We start from the raw sequence: 18,101 nt of genomic DNA on the forward strand, positions 1-18,101 counted from the left end.
AACAAAAAACAAAAAAAACAGGACTAGGAGCTAGCAGCTCATAGACCTAATTAAGAGCAAGGGATCCCCTGGGTCAAAGAATATCCCTGGACAGGTGATCCTCTCCTTAATTAGAAAGGAGTTTTGTTTTTCCCAAGTCCCCTTTAGTTTATTTTAGGTAAAAAGAAGAGGTTCCACAGATTTTAAAAGTCCCACCAGAGCATGGTCCTACTTCCCCCTCCCACCGTCTACTGATGAAATAATCCTATTTCTTTTATGTTTCTTTCTTGATGTGCCAACAAACTGCTAGTAGAATAAGCACCCACTGCCCTAAGCCACCCCTAATATGGTGAGGGCTTGTAGACTTGTCCGTGATGCACAGCAGTTAGGCATGTATTGCTTCAACACATTGGCCCTGACTTTCATTAAATATATATTGAAAATACAGTGGTACCTTGGGTTACATACGCTTCAGGTTACAGACTCCACTAACCCAGAAATATTACCTCAGGTTAAGAACTTTGCTTGGGATAAGAACAGAAATCATGCTCCGGCGGCTTGGCGGCAGCAGGAGGCCCCATTAGCTAAAGTAGTGCTTCAGGTTAAGAACAGTTTCAGGTTAAGAACAGACCTCTGGAATGAATTAAGTACTTAACCCGAGGTACCACTGTATATTCAATTGCATATATTTGTGTGCACCCCACTGTGTTTACCCAGGGTTGGGTGTCCATGGAATGAAGGTCAACTCTAACGTTTGGCCTATTTTCCTCCATCCTAGAATGAGTGGCGTATCAACAGGTGAGGTGGAAAAGGGGCTCAATTTTAAGATGCTGATGATGGATACTTAGCTGAGCAGCTAAGGCCACTAGCTAACAAATAAGCCTTCCTATATGATGATGGTGATGATGATGATGATGATGATGATGATGATGATGCCACATATCTGACCCGTTTGCCCAAGCCACTCTAGGCAACTTCCAGTAAATTGTAAAACCTCAAACATTAACACCTTCCCAATGCAGGGCTGCATTCAAATGTCTTCTAAAAGTCCGTTGTTAATCTGTTTGACATCTGATGGGACGGTGTTCCATGGGGCTGGCGCCACCACCAAGAAGGCCCTCTACCTGGTTCCTGGTAACCTCATTTCTCTCAATGAGGGAATTGCCAGAAGGCCCTCAGGTTAAGAACTTAATTCCTTCCGGAGGTCCGTTCTTAACCTGAAACTGTTCTTAACCTGAGGTACCACTTTAGCTAATGGGGCTTCCTGCTGCCGCTGCACAATTTCTGTTCTCATCCTGAGGTCACATTCATAACCCGAGGTACTACTTCTGGGTTAGCGGAGTCTGTAACCCAAAGTGTTTGTAACCCAAGGTGTTTGTAACCACTGTGTGTGTTTCTGTTTTTCACAACTGACATAGCCAGGGTTGGAATAAGGAGACACAAAGGCACGCCTTGAGATGCTTCTACCAGATGTTTCATTTTATTCTCCCCTCTGGGTGCCATGGTCAAGGTTGAGGTGGGGCAAGGAATGCCCTTCTGCCATGATCATGCCATTAGCCAGGTATCGGAGGGGAGGAGGGGGAGGTGGACCCACAGCATCGTCTCTTGGGACCTCATACCACGTGGGGGGAGGCAAGTCTTCTTCTGCCACCATGGAAGAGACGAGGTTCCCCATCAAGCGGTGATACCTGTAGTTCTCTTCGCGCTCGCCCCCATCTCCGGCCACCCACAATGTTAAAGAGGACAGTGGAGGACAAGATCTCTGAGCCGCCCGGCGGAGACGGGCACCTCTACGTCCCCAGGAAGACAGCATCTCCTTTCGAATGGGGTCCAGGTCTTGGTAGAATATCTCACTAGGGGCAAGCGATATTTCTTTGGGCTGGAACAAAAAGTTTGAGGTGAAATGCCTCCCTTTTTTAGGCAGAGTAGGGAGAGACAATCAAGAACAATAGCAAATTGCAAGGTACAGTGGACCGCTCTGGATATGTGACTTGTGGGCTGCGAACGCGTCAAAACCAGAAGTGCATACTTCCGGGTTTCACCGTGCGCGCATGCGCAGAAGCACTCTATCGCACCACACACGTGCGCAGAAGGGGCACATCCAGTTACGGACTTTTCAGCTTAAGTACGAACCCCCGGAACGAATTTAATTCGTATCTGGAGGATCCACTGTATCTGACATCCTTGTTTCCCTTTGGAATTGAAATCCTGGTGATTAAATGGAAATAGGCAAATGGGGGCCATGTTCAGCGCCATCCAGTGGGTAAACTGTATAATGACACTTATCCATGCATACATAATGGTCATATCAAGAAAGGTTTTGAAAGTATGACATGCCTAATGCTAGGCCACATTCATAGATGGGTTTGACTTTGTTAATAATAATAATAATAATAATAATAATAATAATAATAATAAATATATAATAAATAATAAAACCCCATCTGGGTTTTGCCAGCCACTCTGGACAGCTTCTAGCAAAATATATAAAATAATAAAATGTCAAATGTTAAAAACTTCCCGATACAGGGCTGTCTTCAGGTGCATTCTAAAGTTGTATAGTTCTTAACTCCTTGACATCTGAAGGGAGGGCGTTCCACAGGTTGGGTGCCACTGCCGAGAAGGCCCTCTGCATGGTTCCCTGTAACTTCACTTCTCACAGTGAGGGAACCAGCAGAAGACCCTCAGAGGAGGACCTTTGTGTCCAGGCCAAATCATGGTGGTGGAGACACTCCTTCTTCAGGTATACTGTTTCATAGTGATTTCTCTTCTTTTCATGGTCTTGATTGAAAAGTGTCTGTAATTGTTTCAGAGTATGAATGGAATCATTTCAGTTTGTTACAAAATCACTTATGCTGTTATAAGGAAGGTGAATGAACTACATGCTAGATTGAGTCTGGTCTAATTTGAAATGAAACCATTCCACTTCATTTTACACACACACTTTTCCAGAATTGAGGTGAGCAATGGGTGTTAAGGAAGTGGTGTTTTTAACTTGAAATAATCAACATGAATGGGAGTCACCTTCATGTAAATGGGTGCATAGGATAGCCCAATAAATTCACTTTGACCTTCTCTTTAACAATAAATTGCTAGTGATATTCAGTTTAACTCAAAGCAGACAAATTCCAGCAAGAGAAAAGAAAAAGAAAAATCTTGACTTGGGTCCTCCTGACAAATGTGCTTCAAAAATTACCGGTAAATGATATGTTCTCATGCTTCTAATGTTTATGCATTTTCTGTTAAAGATCTTCATTTAAAGGTCTTTTTAAAAATGCAAAATACTAAATTCACCATTAGTATTGTTGCTTCATACCTTCTGTGAAGAAGACCAAAGTTCGACTGTGCATCTCCCGCAATCACAAATTTCTTGCCCCTTTCTAAAATTAATTTACTGGTGTGTGTGTGGTTTTTTTCCCCCTTTTTGTAAATCTAGCAAAGAATAAAATGAAATCAGAATTAAGGGGTTTTTCTCAGCACTCGCCCTTCTTCTGAAAGGAAATGCTCTGCAGGGGCACACAGAAAAGGGGGGGTCAAGACGCATTGGTCAAGCATGCCCCCTTGCCCCCCCCCATGACTGAGGGAGCTTTTTTAAGGATTGAAGTTGTTGAGGTTTTTTTTTAAGATTTTACCACAGGAAATAAACTGCCAAAAGGGCCGGATTAAACCGACTGATGGGCCCCCGAAACAGAATTTGGACATGCTTGATCTAGGGTGAGAATGTGGCTTAAGAAGCTATTATTATTATTTATTATTATTGAAATTATATACCGCCCTAAACCTTAAGGTCTCAGGGCGGTTCACGGAACAAAATCAAAATACAAAACCACAAAATATATAATCAAAAGAGAAACAACAACTCAATAGCACGCCCCCCCCCAAAAAAACCCCCACCACATTTAAATAGGGCATAGGATGTCAATTAGATCAAACAAAGGCCTGGTTAAAAAGATACGTTTTTACCTGTTGCCTACAGGTGTATAATGAAGGCGAACTTCTCTGGGGAGAGAATCCCACAGACAGGGAGCCACTGCAGAGAAGGCCCCGTTCTAGTGTTTCTACCCTCCAGACCTCTCAAGGAGGAGACACACAAAGAAGGCTCTTGAGACCCAATGGCCCTGCAATCCAATGCCACTTCCATACCCCAATACTTACTGCCCATTGGCCTCTCCGAAAGAACTTCATCAACCCCTGACTTCCCTTGTCTGGTTTCTCCGACTTAGGTTCTTCATCGCCTGTTGCCTCCAGCTTCCTTCCGGAGGCCCAGTTCCCCATTCCAGGGGGCTCACCCCCCTCTTGCTGGGAGATGCCCTTCTCCCCTTTCTCCGGCTTTCCCCTATGTGGCTACCACCACTGGGGCTGAGGGCTGTGGTGGGGATGGAGCCATTGTGACCTCAGCTGGTTGCTGCCAAGGAGATATTGAGACCTATGGCCTTGACTCCAACCTCTTCGGGAGCTGTGCAATTTTGGCTGTCTGCATGAAGAGGAATCCATCCATCCATCCCTTGTCAGACCAACACAATCCTTATTTTTATTTTTATTTTGTCTGAAAAGCAGGAGTGGGGAATTTTTTACTGCCTGAGGGCCGCCTTCTCTTCTGAGAGACCCTCCAAGGGCCACACGCCAATGGCAGGCAGGGCCAGAGGCAAAAGTGGGCGGGGTGATTATGCAAATGTTACTCTGGTTTAGGAGGCTGGTTTCAATGCATCTCTCTTTGTCCTCATAGAACCATAGAGTTGGAACGTCACCTAGCCCCAACTCCCTGCAATGCAGGGATCTCAACTGGAAATTCATCCAGGCAAGCAAAGTTCAAGGCCACAATCCAGCCAGGGGAAACTCCACTTGGGGGCAGTGAGAGATGCATCCTTGGGAGAACTCTAAAGACCAAATAGATAGGTCATCAGGGACAGACATTCCCTATCCTTGCTTTTAGGGCATGACCTATGTCATGGAAGTCTGAGGGGACATTTCCAAACTGTTTTCAAAGACAGCCCCACGTATAACACATTTCCACAATCTAAACTAACAACAACAACTTTTTATTTATACCCCGCCCTTGCTGGTTCAAAAACCAGGCTCAGGGTGGCTAACAACAAAGCAGCATAAAATACAGTATAAAAACATGAATAACAATAAAATTCAAAATTCAGAAATCAATTTAGGGGAAATAAGCATTAGATAATTCTCAGGGCTAGCTGGCTGAATTGGTCCTACCTGGGTAAACCTAGAGTTTACCAGAGTCTGTACAAGAAAAACTAGACTGTTGGCCCTCAGGACTCAAACCCCTCACTCTTCTTGAGTGTTTTTGGCCTGGCTGGAATGCATTATTGAACTCTGAAAATAGCTCTTGCTTGTCTGGAAGGAGCATAGGGAGGGCAAGGTATGTGTAGAAACTAGTCTACTGTGCAAAGTTTGCCCCATTTTGCTCCTGGCCTTTCTGACTACTGCATGTGGCCCCTCAAAATGTTTGCGACCCTTGATCCCCACCTTTGGTTTGAAAACACCTCACCACAAAATGTATGGCGGGGGACCTCCCTTCTTACCGACCAACAATGTAATCAAAATGGCCTGGAATGAAGACTTAGCTCTCAGATCTTTATTGTCCAGCAAAACGCACAATTTACCCCTTCAAAATTCCCCCCCTATGGCCCCTCAGAACATTGTCAGGTTTTTCCATCGGCGCTTGATCTCACGGGCTGCTTGATCCAGCCACCACTCTGCGTACATCACCTCCTGCAGCCAGAGCTGGAACTTCTCCCATTCGTAGGAATTCTTGAAATCCTGAGACGTCAGCTCCAAAAGAGCCGTCTCCAGCCTACGGAGCGTGGCACTGGAAAGTCGCAGGTTCCGATAGCGGAAATTCTCCTTCCAGCCTCTGACTTGCCCCTGTAACACAGAGTTGGTTACGCAACAGAGTTAAGCTTTCATTTCTTACCATCTGTGACAGGGCTAACCAGGGGCAAATTAAGACCTTTAGAGGCCTTAAGCACTTGAAGGATTTGGGTGCCCCCGTATATTTCTGATTCAAAACATAAACAGTAATAAACCGTAAAATAACTTTATTTTTTGAAATGAAATGAAAACTATGGTAGAATGGAAAATAATGTGGTGGGTTTTTTTGTATACGTCTACTTTATTCATATTTTAATTTCCCACCCTACGTTGTCTAATTGCAAAGTCTTTGATCAGATCTTCAGGATAAAAAAGGTAAAGGGGGTAAAGGGACCCCTGACCGTTAGGTCCAGTCGTGACCGAGTCTGGGGTTGTGGCGCTCATCTTGCTTTATTGGCCGAGGGAGCCGGTGTACAGCTTCCAGGTCATGTGGCCAGCATGACTAAGCCGCTTCTGGCAAACCAGAGCAACGCACGGAAACGCCGTTTACCTTCCCCCCGGAGCGGTACCTATTTATCTACTTGCACTTTGACGTGCTTTCGAACTGCTAGGTTGGCAGGAGCAGGGACCGAGCAATGGGAGCTCACCCTGTCATGGGGATTTGAACCGCCGACCTTCTGATCAGCAAGTCCTAGGCTCTGTGGTTTAACCCACAGCACCACCAGCGTCCCTTGATCTTCAGGGTACCGGGTTAAAAAGACTAGGACTAGCTACCTGAGAAACAGTTTCTATTCAAATGCGATTTTGGTTTTAAACGCAGTGTAAGGTAGTCTCTATGGGAGTATATTGTATTTAATTATGGGGTATCAGAGTTTTTAGGGGGCTAACCAGGCTGGGATAGCTGGGATACGAGGCTTGTTGGTTTCTGAATGTCTGATGTACATTTTCAATTTCGTTATTCTGTATGGGACAATGACAATAAAGATTATCGTACTGTATCATATCTTCAAAACAAAACTTACATAACACATCTGCTTCTATACTTAGTAAAGATAAAGAATTCAGCCTGCCTCGTTGCATAGTTCTTCTGTTTTAATGCAGTGGAACCTTGGTTTTCAAATGTAATCCATCCCGGAAGACCATTCGACTTCCGAAATGTTCAAAAACCAAAGCAGTTATTTCCAGATTTCCGGTGTTCAAAAGCCGAAACGGTCGACTTCTGAGACGATCGAAAACCGAGGTTCCACTGTATATTTCAAATGAGAAAACAAATAGCTCCACTGAGCAATTTGCTCCACCCCACCCTCCAGCCAGCACAGCACACAACATGGAGTTGGAGATGCTTTGGAGGCAAATAGCAATAAACAATAAACAACATCATCATCAGAAAATAAATAAATAAAGGGCAATGGAACGGGGTCCTTTGGCCTGAAATAGCAAGACAGGCTGGGGTGGACATGGCAGCTGCCAGTGTGATATGGTGGGGGGGGCATGGGAAATCTGTCCTCTTCTCAGTCCTCAGAAAGGGCACAGTCCAGTGTGATCCAGAAGATCCTCAACAGCAGACGCAAAGGTGCCCTCCCACCAGCAGGGGGCAGCACAGAATCACCACAGAACAATAGACCCGTAGCACTGGGAGATTCCCCCCGGGCATAGCTGTAAACTTTTCCCTTTTCTTGCGAGGAATCCTATTCGGAATAAGGGAATTTCCCTTTAAAAAAGGGAAACGTTGACAGCTATGCCCCCAGGTTCATCTCGTCTAACTCTCTGCAATGCAGTTGCCCGGTTCCACGGAGCAATTTGTGACTATTGATGTTAAAAATCCAGCAATGGAAAATTTCTGTGGTGCCCCTCTTCCCAGGATGCCCTAAGCATGTGCTTATTTGCTAATCCAATCCAGCTGCGACAGCCAGCATGCGGCAGGATGTTGGTGGCAAGAGGCTGGGCACCCACAGAATTTTTTGTATGGGTGCCCCCAAGCCCCCCTGGAGTTAGCACCCCTATCAAAAGTAAGTACTTTTGATAATAAAGAGTTAGTGTATTTTTCTGTGTATAAGACGCCTCCATGTATAAGATGACCCCTATTTTTTAAACCCCAAATTAAGAAATTCTTTCGCTTTTGGGGGGAGTGGAGGAAGTCACTTCCGCCAATCGCTCACCCACCTGCCCGCCACTGCTGACCCCTTGCCACAACCTCTCCCGATCACGCACTTCGCCGCAGCTGCCAACTGTCTGCCCGCTCGCAGCCACCAACAGCCCACCCGCCCACTTTCCGCAGCTGCCAATCGTCTGCCTGCCTCACCACAGCTGCCAATCATCCGCCCAATTGCCGCTGCCATTCTCCTGCTTGCTGCTGCCATTAATCGCATGTCCCCCTCTGCCTTCACTATCCGTGCATAAAACGACACTCAGGTTTTGCCTCATATTTTTTAGCAAAAAGCATCGTCTTATACATGGGAAAATTGGGTAATTCCTGACTCTGGACATCCCTTGCCTGATGGTACCATGACAGGCATTAACTCTGAATCGATATTGGTTGGGGAGTAGAAATAATTCCTTGAATGAGATTGGCTGCACCAACAAGCAAAGTTTAATCTTACATTGACTGAGCATTATAATTGATTGATTGATTGATTGATTGATCTTTATTACGGCCATTGGCCCATTACACGACAGTTTCCCATACCAACATATTATACTTAAACCTCCAATTTTAAAATCGCCAAAACTTACAAAAGACAAACAGGAACCGAAGCAAAACAAAAACAAAGACAAAGACCACCATCATACATTACAATAAATTTGTAACCTATACATCACCCTCTGCTCGTAAATTAATCAAGGATATCAATGGTGATATCGCCTAAAAACATAGATCATGGTTTAAAACAATGGTGATATCACCTAAAACATAGATCATGGTTTAAAGGGGTTATCCGAGCCACACAGGAGACCGTTTCTCTTCTTTAGGGATAGGACACTGATCAAGAATCTGGCAACCATGAGTGATTTTAGGGGGTCATCGTCAATTAGTAGATATCTCAGTTTGGCTTCAATTGTATCATCGGCAATTCCCTTAAGATACTGAGCAAGAAACTTGCTCCTGGCCGGTAGGTGAAAAGCACAGTCAAAAATTATGTGATGCAACGATTCCGGTGCCCCACAATTGCAATCACATAAGAGCGATATCTGTCCATTGGAGAATCTATTTCTCAGCACGTTCGATGGGAGGGTGTTGAATCTTGCCTTTACAAAGGCATATCTATGAGCTGAGGAAGTTAAGGAATTCAAATAGTTTGGGAGCCTTAAGAGGGGTAAACTGAGCATTATAATATTCACATAGAAAGCTACTGTTGTTACATTGATTGAGCATTATAATAGTCACATAGAAAGCTACTGTTGGGGCCATAGCTCAATGGTAGAGCATCTGCCTTGCATGTCAAAGGTCCCAGGTTCAATCCCCAACATTTCCAAGCAGGGCTGGGAGAGACCTTTGTCGAAAACTCAGAAGTGACCCTGCCAGGCAACATCAGCCATCTTCAAACTTGGATCTCCATAAGTTGTTGGAATACAACTCCTATCATCCCCGACCGTTGGCTAAGCTTTCTGGGGATCAGAGTTGCAGTCCAGCAATATCCGGGGACTCAAGGTTGAAGAGCAATGAGCTAGATCAATGGTTCTCAACCTGTGGGTCCCCAGATGTTGGAGGACTACAACTCCTATCATCCCTGAGCTCTGGCCTTGCTAGCTAGGGGTGATGGGAGTTGTAGTTCAACAACATTTGGGGACCCACAGGTTGAGAAAGGCTGAGCTAGATAGACCAGTGGTCAGCATAAGGCAGCTTCTTGGGTTCCTGTGAGGAAAAACCACCCATGCCCTGTGGCTTGTGGCAGTGAATCTTCTGAAGATCCAATGGTAAAGGTAAAAAGGTAAAGGACCTCTGGATGGTTAAGTCCAGTCAAAGGCAACCATAGAGCTGCAGCGCTCATCTCGCTTTCAGGCCGAAGGAGCCGGCGTTTGTCCACAGATAGTTTTCCAGGTCAAGTGGCCAGCATGACTAAACCACTTCTGGTGCAACGGAACATCGTGACGGAAACCAGAGTGCACAGAAACGTCGTCTACCTTCCCATCACAGTGGTACCTATTTATCTACTTGCACTGGTGTGCTTTCGAACTGCTAGGTTTGCAGGAGCTGGGACAGAGCAACAGGAGCTCACTCCGTTGTCGGGATTCGAACCAACCTTCTGATCAGCAAGCCCTAGAGGCACAGTGGTTTAGACCACAACGCCACCCGCGTCCCTCCAATGGCATGTTAGTTAAAACATCAAATCTCACGTTGCCTTCCCTGTCTTCCTCCTTCACTTCCCCCATACTCACAGCACAACAAATCCTTGGCCAACAACAGTCAAACAGGTCCAGCTGTTTCTCTGGTCTTCTTGGGCTGCTGGATGTTGCCTGGCTGAGCCCAACTTGGGAAGGAACACTCCCCATCAGCCCCCCAGGGTGCTGGTTGGGATGGAGGCTCTGCCGTGGCTTTTGCTATGTGGAATGAAAGGAGCCCTTCCCGTGCAGCTCTGGTGGCTTCAAGACCCCGCCTGACCTCACAATGCAAAGGTGAAATCACAGAGGAACCATGCACACTATCTCTGCAATATCTGTAAGGGTTGTGAACAGGGCCACAACCCAAGGGAAATCATGCCTGATCTGGATCTGCCCCCATAACAATTCAAGGATGGGGCTCATGTTTAATTTGAACTAACGATACATTTGGGAAGGGAAGCAAGGAGACACTGAGTTCTGTTTCCGTCCTCTCAACCACACTGTGAGCAGGAGGGTTTAATCCTGCTGGGGCAGCCTGCCTCTCCTTCCTGACTGCTGCCTCACCTTGTGGCAGGGCCCAGATTCCTCCAGGTGACTCGACCCAACCTAGGGCAGTCTGGGGCTATCTCCACCCAAGTGGGACGCAGGTGGCGCTGTGGTCTAAACCACTGAGCCTCTTGGGCTTGCTGATCAGAATGTTGGTGGTTCAAATCCCTGTGAGGGGGTGAGCTCCTGTTGCTCTGTTCCAGCTCCTGCCAACCTAGCAGTTCGAAAGCACGCCAATGCAAGTAGATAAAAAGGTACCACTGCGACAAGAAGGTAAATGGCATTTTCGTGTGCTCTGGTTTCCATCACGGTGTCCCATTGCGCCAGAAGCTGTTTAGTCCTGCTGGCCACATGACCCGGAAAGCTGTCCGTGGACAAACACCAGCTCCCTCGGCCTGAAAGCGAGATGAGCGCCACAACCCCATAGTCGCCTTTGACTGGTCTTAACTGTCCAGTGGTCCTTTTCCTTTACCTTTTTTTTTATCACCACCCAAATCAGCTGAAGTGCAGATCCCTCTGGATCAGCTTGATTCTGATCAGGGGTTAGGATTCAGCCAAATTTGGTGCCCAGCCCTAATATCTATCCCTTACCCAAAAAACCAGGATTTCCAAAAGAACATTGGGGGGGGGGGGGAAGGATCCGCAACAGAACTGTTCGTTTGCTCTTCTGTCAATATTTTGCTGACTGATAGATCTAGTGGTTGGAATGAACTGGTTTGGTTTAACAAATTTAAATGCATTAACTCAAAAATCTCCAAGCTATGCCAGACAATAGTGACCATAATGGCTGGGTGAAAGTAATATGAATTAAGTTAATTTTGAGATGGGGCTTTGAATGATTTTTAGGTCATTTTCAAGTTCATTTTCTTGCTTATGTGTTTTGTTTTGTTTTGTTTTGGTCCTTTAAGCATCAAGGTCATAATTGTTGCAGGAACATAAACTTAAATGTTTTGCCATTTTGTCCTTGAACCTAAAAGGGTCCAAGAGAAAAAAGAGACAATGAGGGGGGCAGGGGTAGGATGTCTAATTTAAAGAAATTCCCTGGCCCTGGATATGCAAATGAACAGTTATGGAGAAGTGAGTATGAAGAAGCCTTCCTCTATCCTTCATTGCCTCACAGAAACGGCTGCAGTGGCTACTTTAGTGGCTAAGAGTGCTTGGGCCTCGGAGTTCTGAGTTCAAATCCTCACTCAGCCATGAAGCTCACCTTGAGCCCGTCACTCTCTCACTGCCTAACCTACAGGGTTACTGTGGTACCTCGGGTTACAGACGCTTCAGGTTAAAGACGCTTCAGGTTACTGACGCCGGCGCTAACTCAGAAATAGTACCTCGGGTTAAGAACTTTGCTTCAGGATGAGAACAGAAATCATGCACTGGCGGCGCGGTAACAGTGGGAGGCCCCATTAGCTAAAGTGGTGCTTCAGGTTAAGAACAGTTTCAGGTTAAGAACGGACCTCCAGAACGAATTAAGTTATTAACCCGAGGTACCACTGTATTGTGATGACAAAATGAGGGGGAGAAGCAGGTATACCCCTTCAAGTCTGTGGAGGAATATAAACGCACAACGAAACAAGGCTAAATGTTATTGTCACTCCAGAGGAAACGTGGAAGAAACGAAAGTTGTGTGTCCACAAGATGGCCGCTGGATGGCAGCAGAGGATCTGTAATGGGAAGAATAAAAGGTGAAAGAAGCAGCAGCAGCAACCTGCATTGCAATTTTGTTCCCTGCCTGAAGAGGGAGGAGGAGGATCATGCTGTTCTGAAGTTTGCTATACAGCGGAAAGGAGCAGCCAAGCATACTAGGACTCAATTTCTTGACTTTAAGAAAGCCGACTTCATAAAACTTAGGGAAGTGCTGGGTGAGATCCCATGGACAGTAATACTAAAAGGAAAGGGAGTTCATGGTGGCTGGGAGTTTGTTAAGAGGGAGATAGTAAAAGCACAACTTCAGGCAATACCAATGAGACGGAAACATGGAAGGTGCCTAAAGAAGCCAGGGTGGCTATCTAAAGAACTTTTAACTGAGTTAAGATTTAAAAAGGATGTGTACAAAAAATGGAAAAGGGGGGAAACCACCAAAGAGGAATTCAAACAAATAGCCAGCACGTGTAGACACAAAGTCAGAAAAGCTAAAGCACAGAATGAACTCAGGCTTGCTAGAGAGGTTAAAAGCAACAAAAATGGCTTTTATGGGTATGTTCGTAGCAAAAGGAAGAACAAAGAAACAGTGGGGTCACTCAGAGGAGAAGATGGTGAAATGCAAACAGGGGACACAGAAAGGGCTGAACTCCTCAATGCCTTCTTTGCCTCAGCCTTCTCCGATAAAGAAAACAATGCCCGACCTGAAGAATTTGGAGCAAATGATTCAGCAGAGGAAACACAGCCCAGAATAACTCAGGAGATAGTACAAGAATACTTGGCTAGTTTAGATGTATTCAAGTCTCCAGGGCCAGATGAACTGCATCCAAGAGTATTAAAAGAACTGGCAGATGTGATCTCAGAACCACTGGCAGTCATCTTTGAGAATTCCTGGAGAACAGGCGAAGTCCCGGCAGACTGGAAGAGGGCAAATGTTGTCCCTATTTTCAAAAAGGGGAAAAGAGAGGACCCAAATAATTACCGCCCAGTCAGTCTGACATCAATACCAGGGAAGATTCTGGAGCAGATCATTAAGCAAACAGTCTGTGAGCACCTAGAAAGGAATGCTGTGATCACCAATAGTCAGCATGGATTTCTGAAAAATAAGTCATGTCAGACTAACCTGATCTCGTTTTTTGACAGAATTACAAGCCTGGTAGATGAAGGGAACGCAGTGGATGTAGCCTACCTTGATTTCAGCAAGGCATTTGACAAGGTGTCCCATGATATTCTTGTAAAGAAGCTGGTAAAATGCGGTCTTGACTATGCTACCACTCAGTGGATTTGTAACTGGCTGACTGACCAAACCCAAAGGGTGCTCATCAATGGTTCCTCTTCATCCTGGAGAAGAGTGACTAGTGGGGTGCCACAGGGTTCTGTCTTGGGCCCGGTCTTATTCAACATCGTTATCAACGACTTGGATGATGGACTCAAGGGCATCCTGATCAAATTTGCAGATGACACCAAACTGGGAGGGGTGGCTAACACCCCAGAGGACAGGATCACACTTCAAAATGACCTTGACAGATTAGAGAACTGGGCCAAAACAAACAAGATGAATTTTAACAGGGAGAAATGTAAAGTATTGCACTTGGGCAAAAAAAATGAGAGGCACAAATACAAGATGGGTGACACCTGGCTTGAGAGCAGTACATGTGAAAAGGATCTAGGAGTCTTGGTTGACCACAAACTTGACATGAGCCAACAGTGTGACGCGGCAGCTAAAAAAGCCAATGCAATTCTGGGCTGCATCAATAGGAGTATAGCATCTAGCTCAAGGGAAGTAATAGTGCCACTGTATTCTGCTCTGGTCAGACCTCACCTGGAGTACTGTGCCCAGTTCTGGGCACCACAGTTCAAGAAGGACACTGACAAACTGGAACGTGTCCAGAGGAGGGCAACCAAAATGGTCAAAGGCCTGGAAACGATGCCTTATGAGGAACGGCTAAGGGAGCTGGGCATATTTAGCCTGGAGAAGAGGAGGTTAAGGGGTGATATGATAGCCATGTTCAAATATATAAAAGGATGTCACATAGAGGAGGGAGAAAGGTTGTTTTCTGCTGCTCCAGAGAAGCGGACACGGAGCAATGGATCCAAACTACAAGAAAGAAGATTCCACCTAAGCATTAGGAAGAACTTCCTGACAGTATGAGCTGTTTGACAGTGGAATTTGCTGCCAAGGAGTGTGGTGGAGTCTCCTTCTTTGGAGGTCTTTAAGCAGAGGCTTGACAACCATATGTCAGGAGTGCTCTGATGGTGTTTCCTGCTTGGCAGGGGGTTGAACTCGATGGCCCTTGTGGTCTCTTCCAACTCTATGATTCTATGATTCTAGGTGTTGAGAAACCATAAGTATTCCACCCCCCCCATCACATTTAACAGAAATAAGCGGTCTCAGACGTTGCTTATTGAAGTCCACCAGATGGCAGCAGAGTTCAGCTTTACTCCTCTGTACTTTCAGGTGGTGCTTAAGTTTCTCAGGCTATGTTCACATTTTAAACTCAAATATGCATTGAATGCTGCTTTTCCTGTGTCTTTTGACTGCAGATCCCTTCCTCTCCCTGTTCACTGAGCAGTGCCCAAGTCAATTTGCAACTGATCATAACCCACCCATTGTCAAGCATTTAATGTTTCTTACCTGAACCCATGTCAGTCTCTTCCATAGTGATGCGACTTACTGGTGCCTGTACACAGGGGGGTTCAAACTCTAGACTTCTTTATTAAATTATTATTATTATTATTATTATTATTATTATTATTATTATTATTATTATTAGGTAAAGGGACCCCTGATCGTTATGTCCAGTTGCAGACGACTCTGGTGTTGCGGCACTCATCTCGCTTTATTGGCTGAGGGAGCCGGCGTACAGCTTTATGGTCATGTGGGCAGCATGACTAAGCCACTTCTGGCGAACCAGAGCAGCGCACGGAAACACCGTTTACCTTCCCGCTGGAGTGGTACCTATTTATCTACTTGCACTTTGTGCTTTTGAACTGCTAGGTTAACAGGAACAGGGACCCAGCAACGGGAGCTCACCCCATCGTGGGGATTCAAACTGCCAAGCTTCTGATCGGCAAGCCTAGGCTCTGTGGTTTAGACCACAGCACCACCCACATCTCTATTATTATTATTATTAATAATAATAATAATTCAACTTATAAAGTGCCCTATACCTGGAGGTCTCAGAGTGGTTCACAACAAGACTACAACATATAAAATCAAACCAAAAGCAATAACCCAATACACCCCCCTCAAGCCACATTCTGAAAAGGTGTTGGATGTCAGTAAGATCAACCAAAGGCCTGGTTAAAAAGGAACGTTTTGGCGTGACGCCTAAAGCTGTATAATAAAGGTGCCAGGTGAACTTCCCTGGGGAGAGCATTCCACAGATGGGGAGCCACTGCAGAGAAGGCCCCGTTCTCATGTTGCCACCCTCCGGACCTCTCAAGGAGGAGGCACACGAATGAGGGCCTTGGAAGATGATCTCAGGGTCCAGGTAGGTTCATATGGGAAGAGGCAGTCCTTGAGGTATTGCAGTCCTGAGCCATTTAAGGCTTTATAGGTCAAAACCAGCACTTTGAAATGGGCCCCGAAACTAACTGGTCTCCAGTGCAGTTGGACCAGGATCGGTGTAATATGCTCAAACTGCCTTGCTCTGGTGAGCAACCTGGCCACTGAATTCTGCACTAGCTGAAGTTTCCGAAGCCTCTTCAGAGGCAACCTTGTGTATAACACATTGAACCTTGAAGTTACCAGTGCAGACAACAGTAGTTAGGCTATTCCTGTCCAGATAGGGGCGTAGCTGGGCCACCAGCTGAAGCTGATGAAAGGCACACAGGGCCACCTGAGCCTTGAGCAAACAGCCAAGGATCCAGGAGGATCCCCAAGCTACGAACCTGCTCCTTCTATCAAACTCTCAGGACTCTGTGCCCAGGACCAGTGGCGTAGCGTGGGGGGTGCAGGGGGGGCCGGCCGCACCGGGCGCAACATCTGGGGGTTAGGGTTAGGGTTAGGGGGCGTAAATCCACGGGTTAGGGGGCGCAAATTACTTGCCTTGCCCCGGGTGCTGACAACCCACGCTACGCCACTGCCCAGGACACCCCCTCTCACCAGCCCTGCTCTTCAGCTTCAAATGCTTCTTCTAGGCTGAAGTCTGTACTTGACTTCAATAATGCCTCTGGCCTGCCTGCGTGGAAAAATGTGTCTGGATCATACAATCATAAAATTGGAAGGGACCAACCCCCTGCAATGCAGGAATCTTCCACCCGATATGGGGCTCAAACCCACAACCCCGAGATTAAGAATCTCACGCTCTACTGACTGAGCGGTCCATTTCAGGATGTACTTTTATAAACCTCCAAATTTTGCAAGGCTGGGATGCAAGCCTGCTCCACAATCCTAAGTGTCGCATCCTTTGCCCCTCCCCCTTTTGCCTAAAGCCCCGCCCACCACAGGCATGCAGTCCATGAGGGAAATGGCTCATTTCCAGAGAGCCAGTGTGGTGTAGTGGTTAAGAGCAGTGGACTTGTAATATGGTGAACCGGGTTCGCGTCTCCACTCCTCCACATGCAGCTGCTGGGTGACCTTGGGCCAGTCACACTTCTTTGAAGTCTCTCAGCCCCACTCACCTCACAGAGTGTTTGTTGTGTTGGAGGAAGGGAAAGGAGAATGTTAGCCACTTTGAGACTCCTTAAGGGGAGTGAAAGGCGGGATATCAAATCCAAACTCTTCTTCTTCTTCTTCATGCCTCAGAGAAAAACATGGGACATGAAGGAACGGCAGAGAAAAGGGGTGCAAGGAAACGCAAAACGCAGAGAAATGACACGGCCTCTTTCAAAACAACACTTTTGTTTTACTTTACTAAACATACAAAATTTAGTACAAACCGAGGTGAATTCTATACAAAGCACCGGCAGGCGATTAGGAACAACCTCCCACAGATAACGTTAACATGGCACCACCGAGCAGGTTACACACGCATGCGCTACTAGAAGGCCACAGCTCCCAATGGGCCTAAGGAGATGGGATAGATTCTTTTATTTTTGCCCTTTCAGTAAGTGCATCTCCCCCACCTCAGCCATTGCCTCATGCAGCGGGGGCGAGTTTGAGACAGCTAGCATCTCAGCAAAAATAGAAAAGGAAGAGGAAAGCAGGCAACATGGGGTTCTTTCCTGCCCTCCCACCAAGATGGCAGTTAGTAGGGATTGTGGACATGTAAGTGTCTGAAAGAAAGGAGCATCTTTTGCAGGCAGGAACCCATCGCATGGGGTAAATGGTCACACAATGTGCGCCACTAGGTGCCTTCGTTGCCTGCTTTCCACCACTAGGTGGGGCAAGTGAGAGAGCAGAGCAGGAGCGATTCCCAAAACCCTTGCGCTGAGAAAGCCAACCCTGCTTGCTCGCTCTCTCTCACTCTCTCTAGGCAATTTTTGACTGCTGCTGCCGTCCGGAGTTGGACAACGGTACATAAACCAAACACTTCTGAGGTTATGTCAGGATTCTCAAGCTTTCTTAAAATATGAAATTTCTCCGCCCCTGCAAAAAAAAAAAAGGGGCCAATTCACAAACGGCAAAAGCAGAGTTTGTGAATATCATGAGATTGCAGAAATGGTTGTGGCCAAGGGATGTGAACAGCTTAAAATACTGGCCTGCTCTGGGTTTGATGGAAGATGCTGGGCTGTTTTCAGCCTCCCCTCCCTGCCACAAAAGTGCTAAAAAGGTCTTCCTTTAGAAGGACAACCTATTGTTTCCTTGTTCTAGTGATCTGATTCTCCCCCGGCATCAGGGA

General features: G+C 46.3%; 1 protein-coding gene and 1 long non-coding RNA gene across 2 annotated transcripts; both read right to left on the reverse strand.

Moving 5' to 3' along the window:
* Nucleotides 1-1,437: 1,437 nt before the first annotated feature.
* LOC309327253 (uncharacterized protein) lies at nucleotides 1,438-4,348 on the reverse strand. The gene is made up of 2 exons (XM_081836401.1): nucleotides 4,135-4,348; nucleotides 1,438-1,858 (listed from the first exon to the last, which is right to left on the reverse strand). The coding sequence occupies exons 1-2, from the start codon at nucleotides 4,252-4,254 to the stop codon at nucleotides 1,460-1,462; spliced, it is 519 nt and encodes a 172-aa protein (XP_081692527.1). The 5' UTR covers nucleotides 4,255-4,348; the 3' UTR covers nucleotides 1,438-1,459.
* Nucleotides 4,349-5,560: 1,212 nt separating this feature from the next.
* Nucleotides 5,561-10,815, reverse strand: LOC309326656. The gene is made up of 2 exons (XR_014150334.1): nucleotides 10,189-10,815; nucleotides 5,561-5,865 (listed from the first exon to the last, which is right to left on the reverse strand). It is a non-coding gene; the product is annotated as an uncharacterized lncRNA (long non-coding RNA).
* Between the last annotated feature and the right edge of the window lie 7,286 nt (nucleotides 10,816-18,101).

The sequence above is a fragment of the Podarcis erhardii genome, assembly GCF_964252035.2.
Source record: "Podarcis erhardii genome assembly, chromosome: 13".
Classification (NCBI taxonomy): domain Eukaryota; kingdom Metazoa; phylum Chordata; class Lepidosauria; order Squamata; family Lacertidae; genus Podarcis; species Podarcis erhardii.

Excerpts from the sequence above, each read along its gene's own strand:
- LOC309327253 (XM_081836401.1), bottom strand. The coding sequence starts at position 4,254 with ATGGGGAACTGGGCCTCCGGAAGGAAGCTGGAGGCAACAGGCGATGAA. Across the intron at positions 1,859-4,134 it reads TTCGGAGAGGCCAATGGGCA|CCCAAAGAAATATCGCTTGC; the intron begins GTAAGTATTGGG and ends TTTTTGTTCCAG.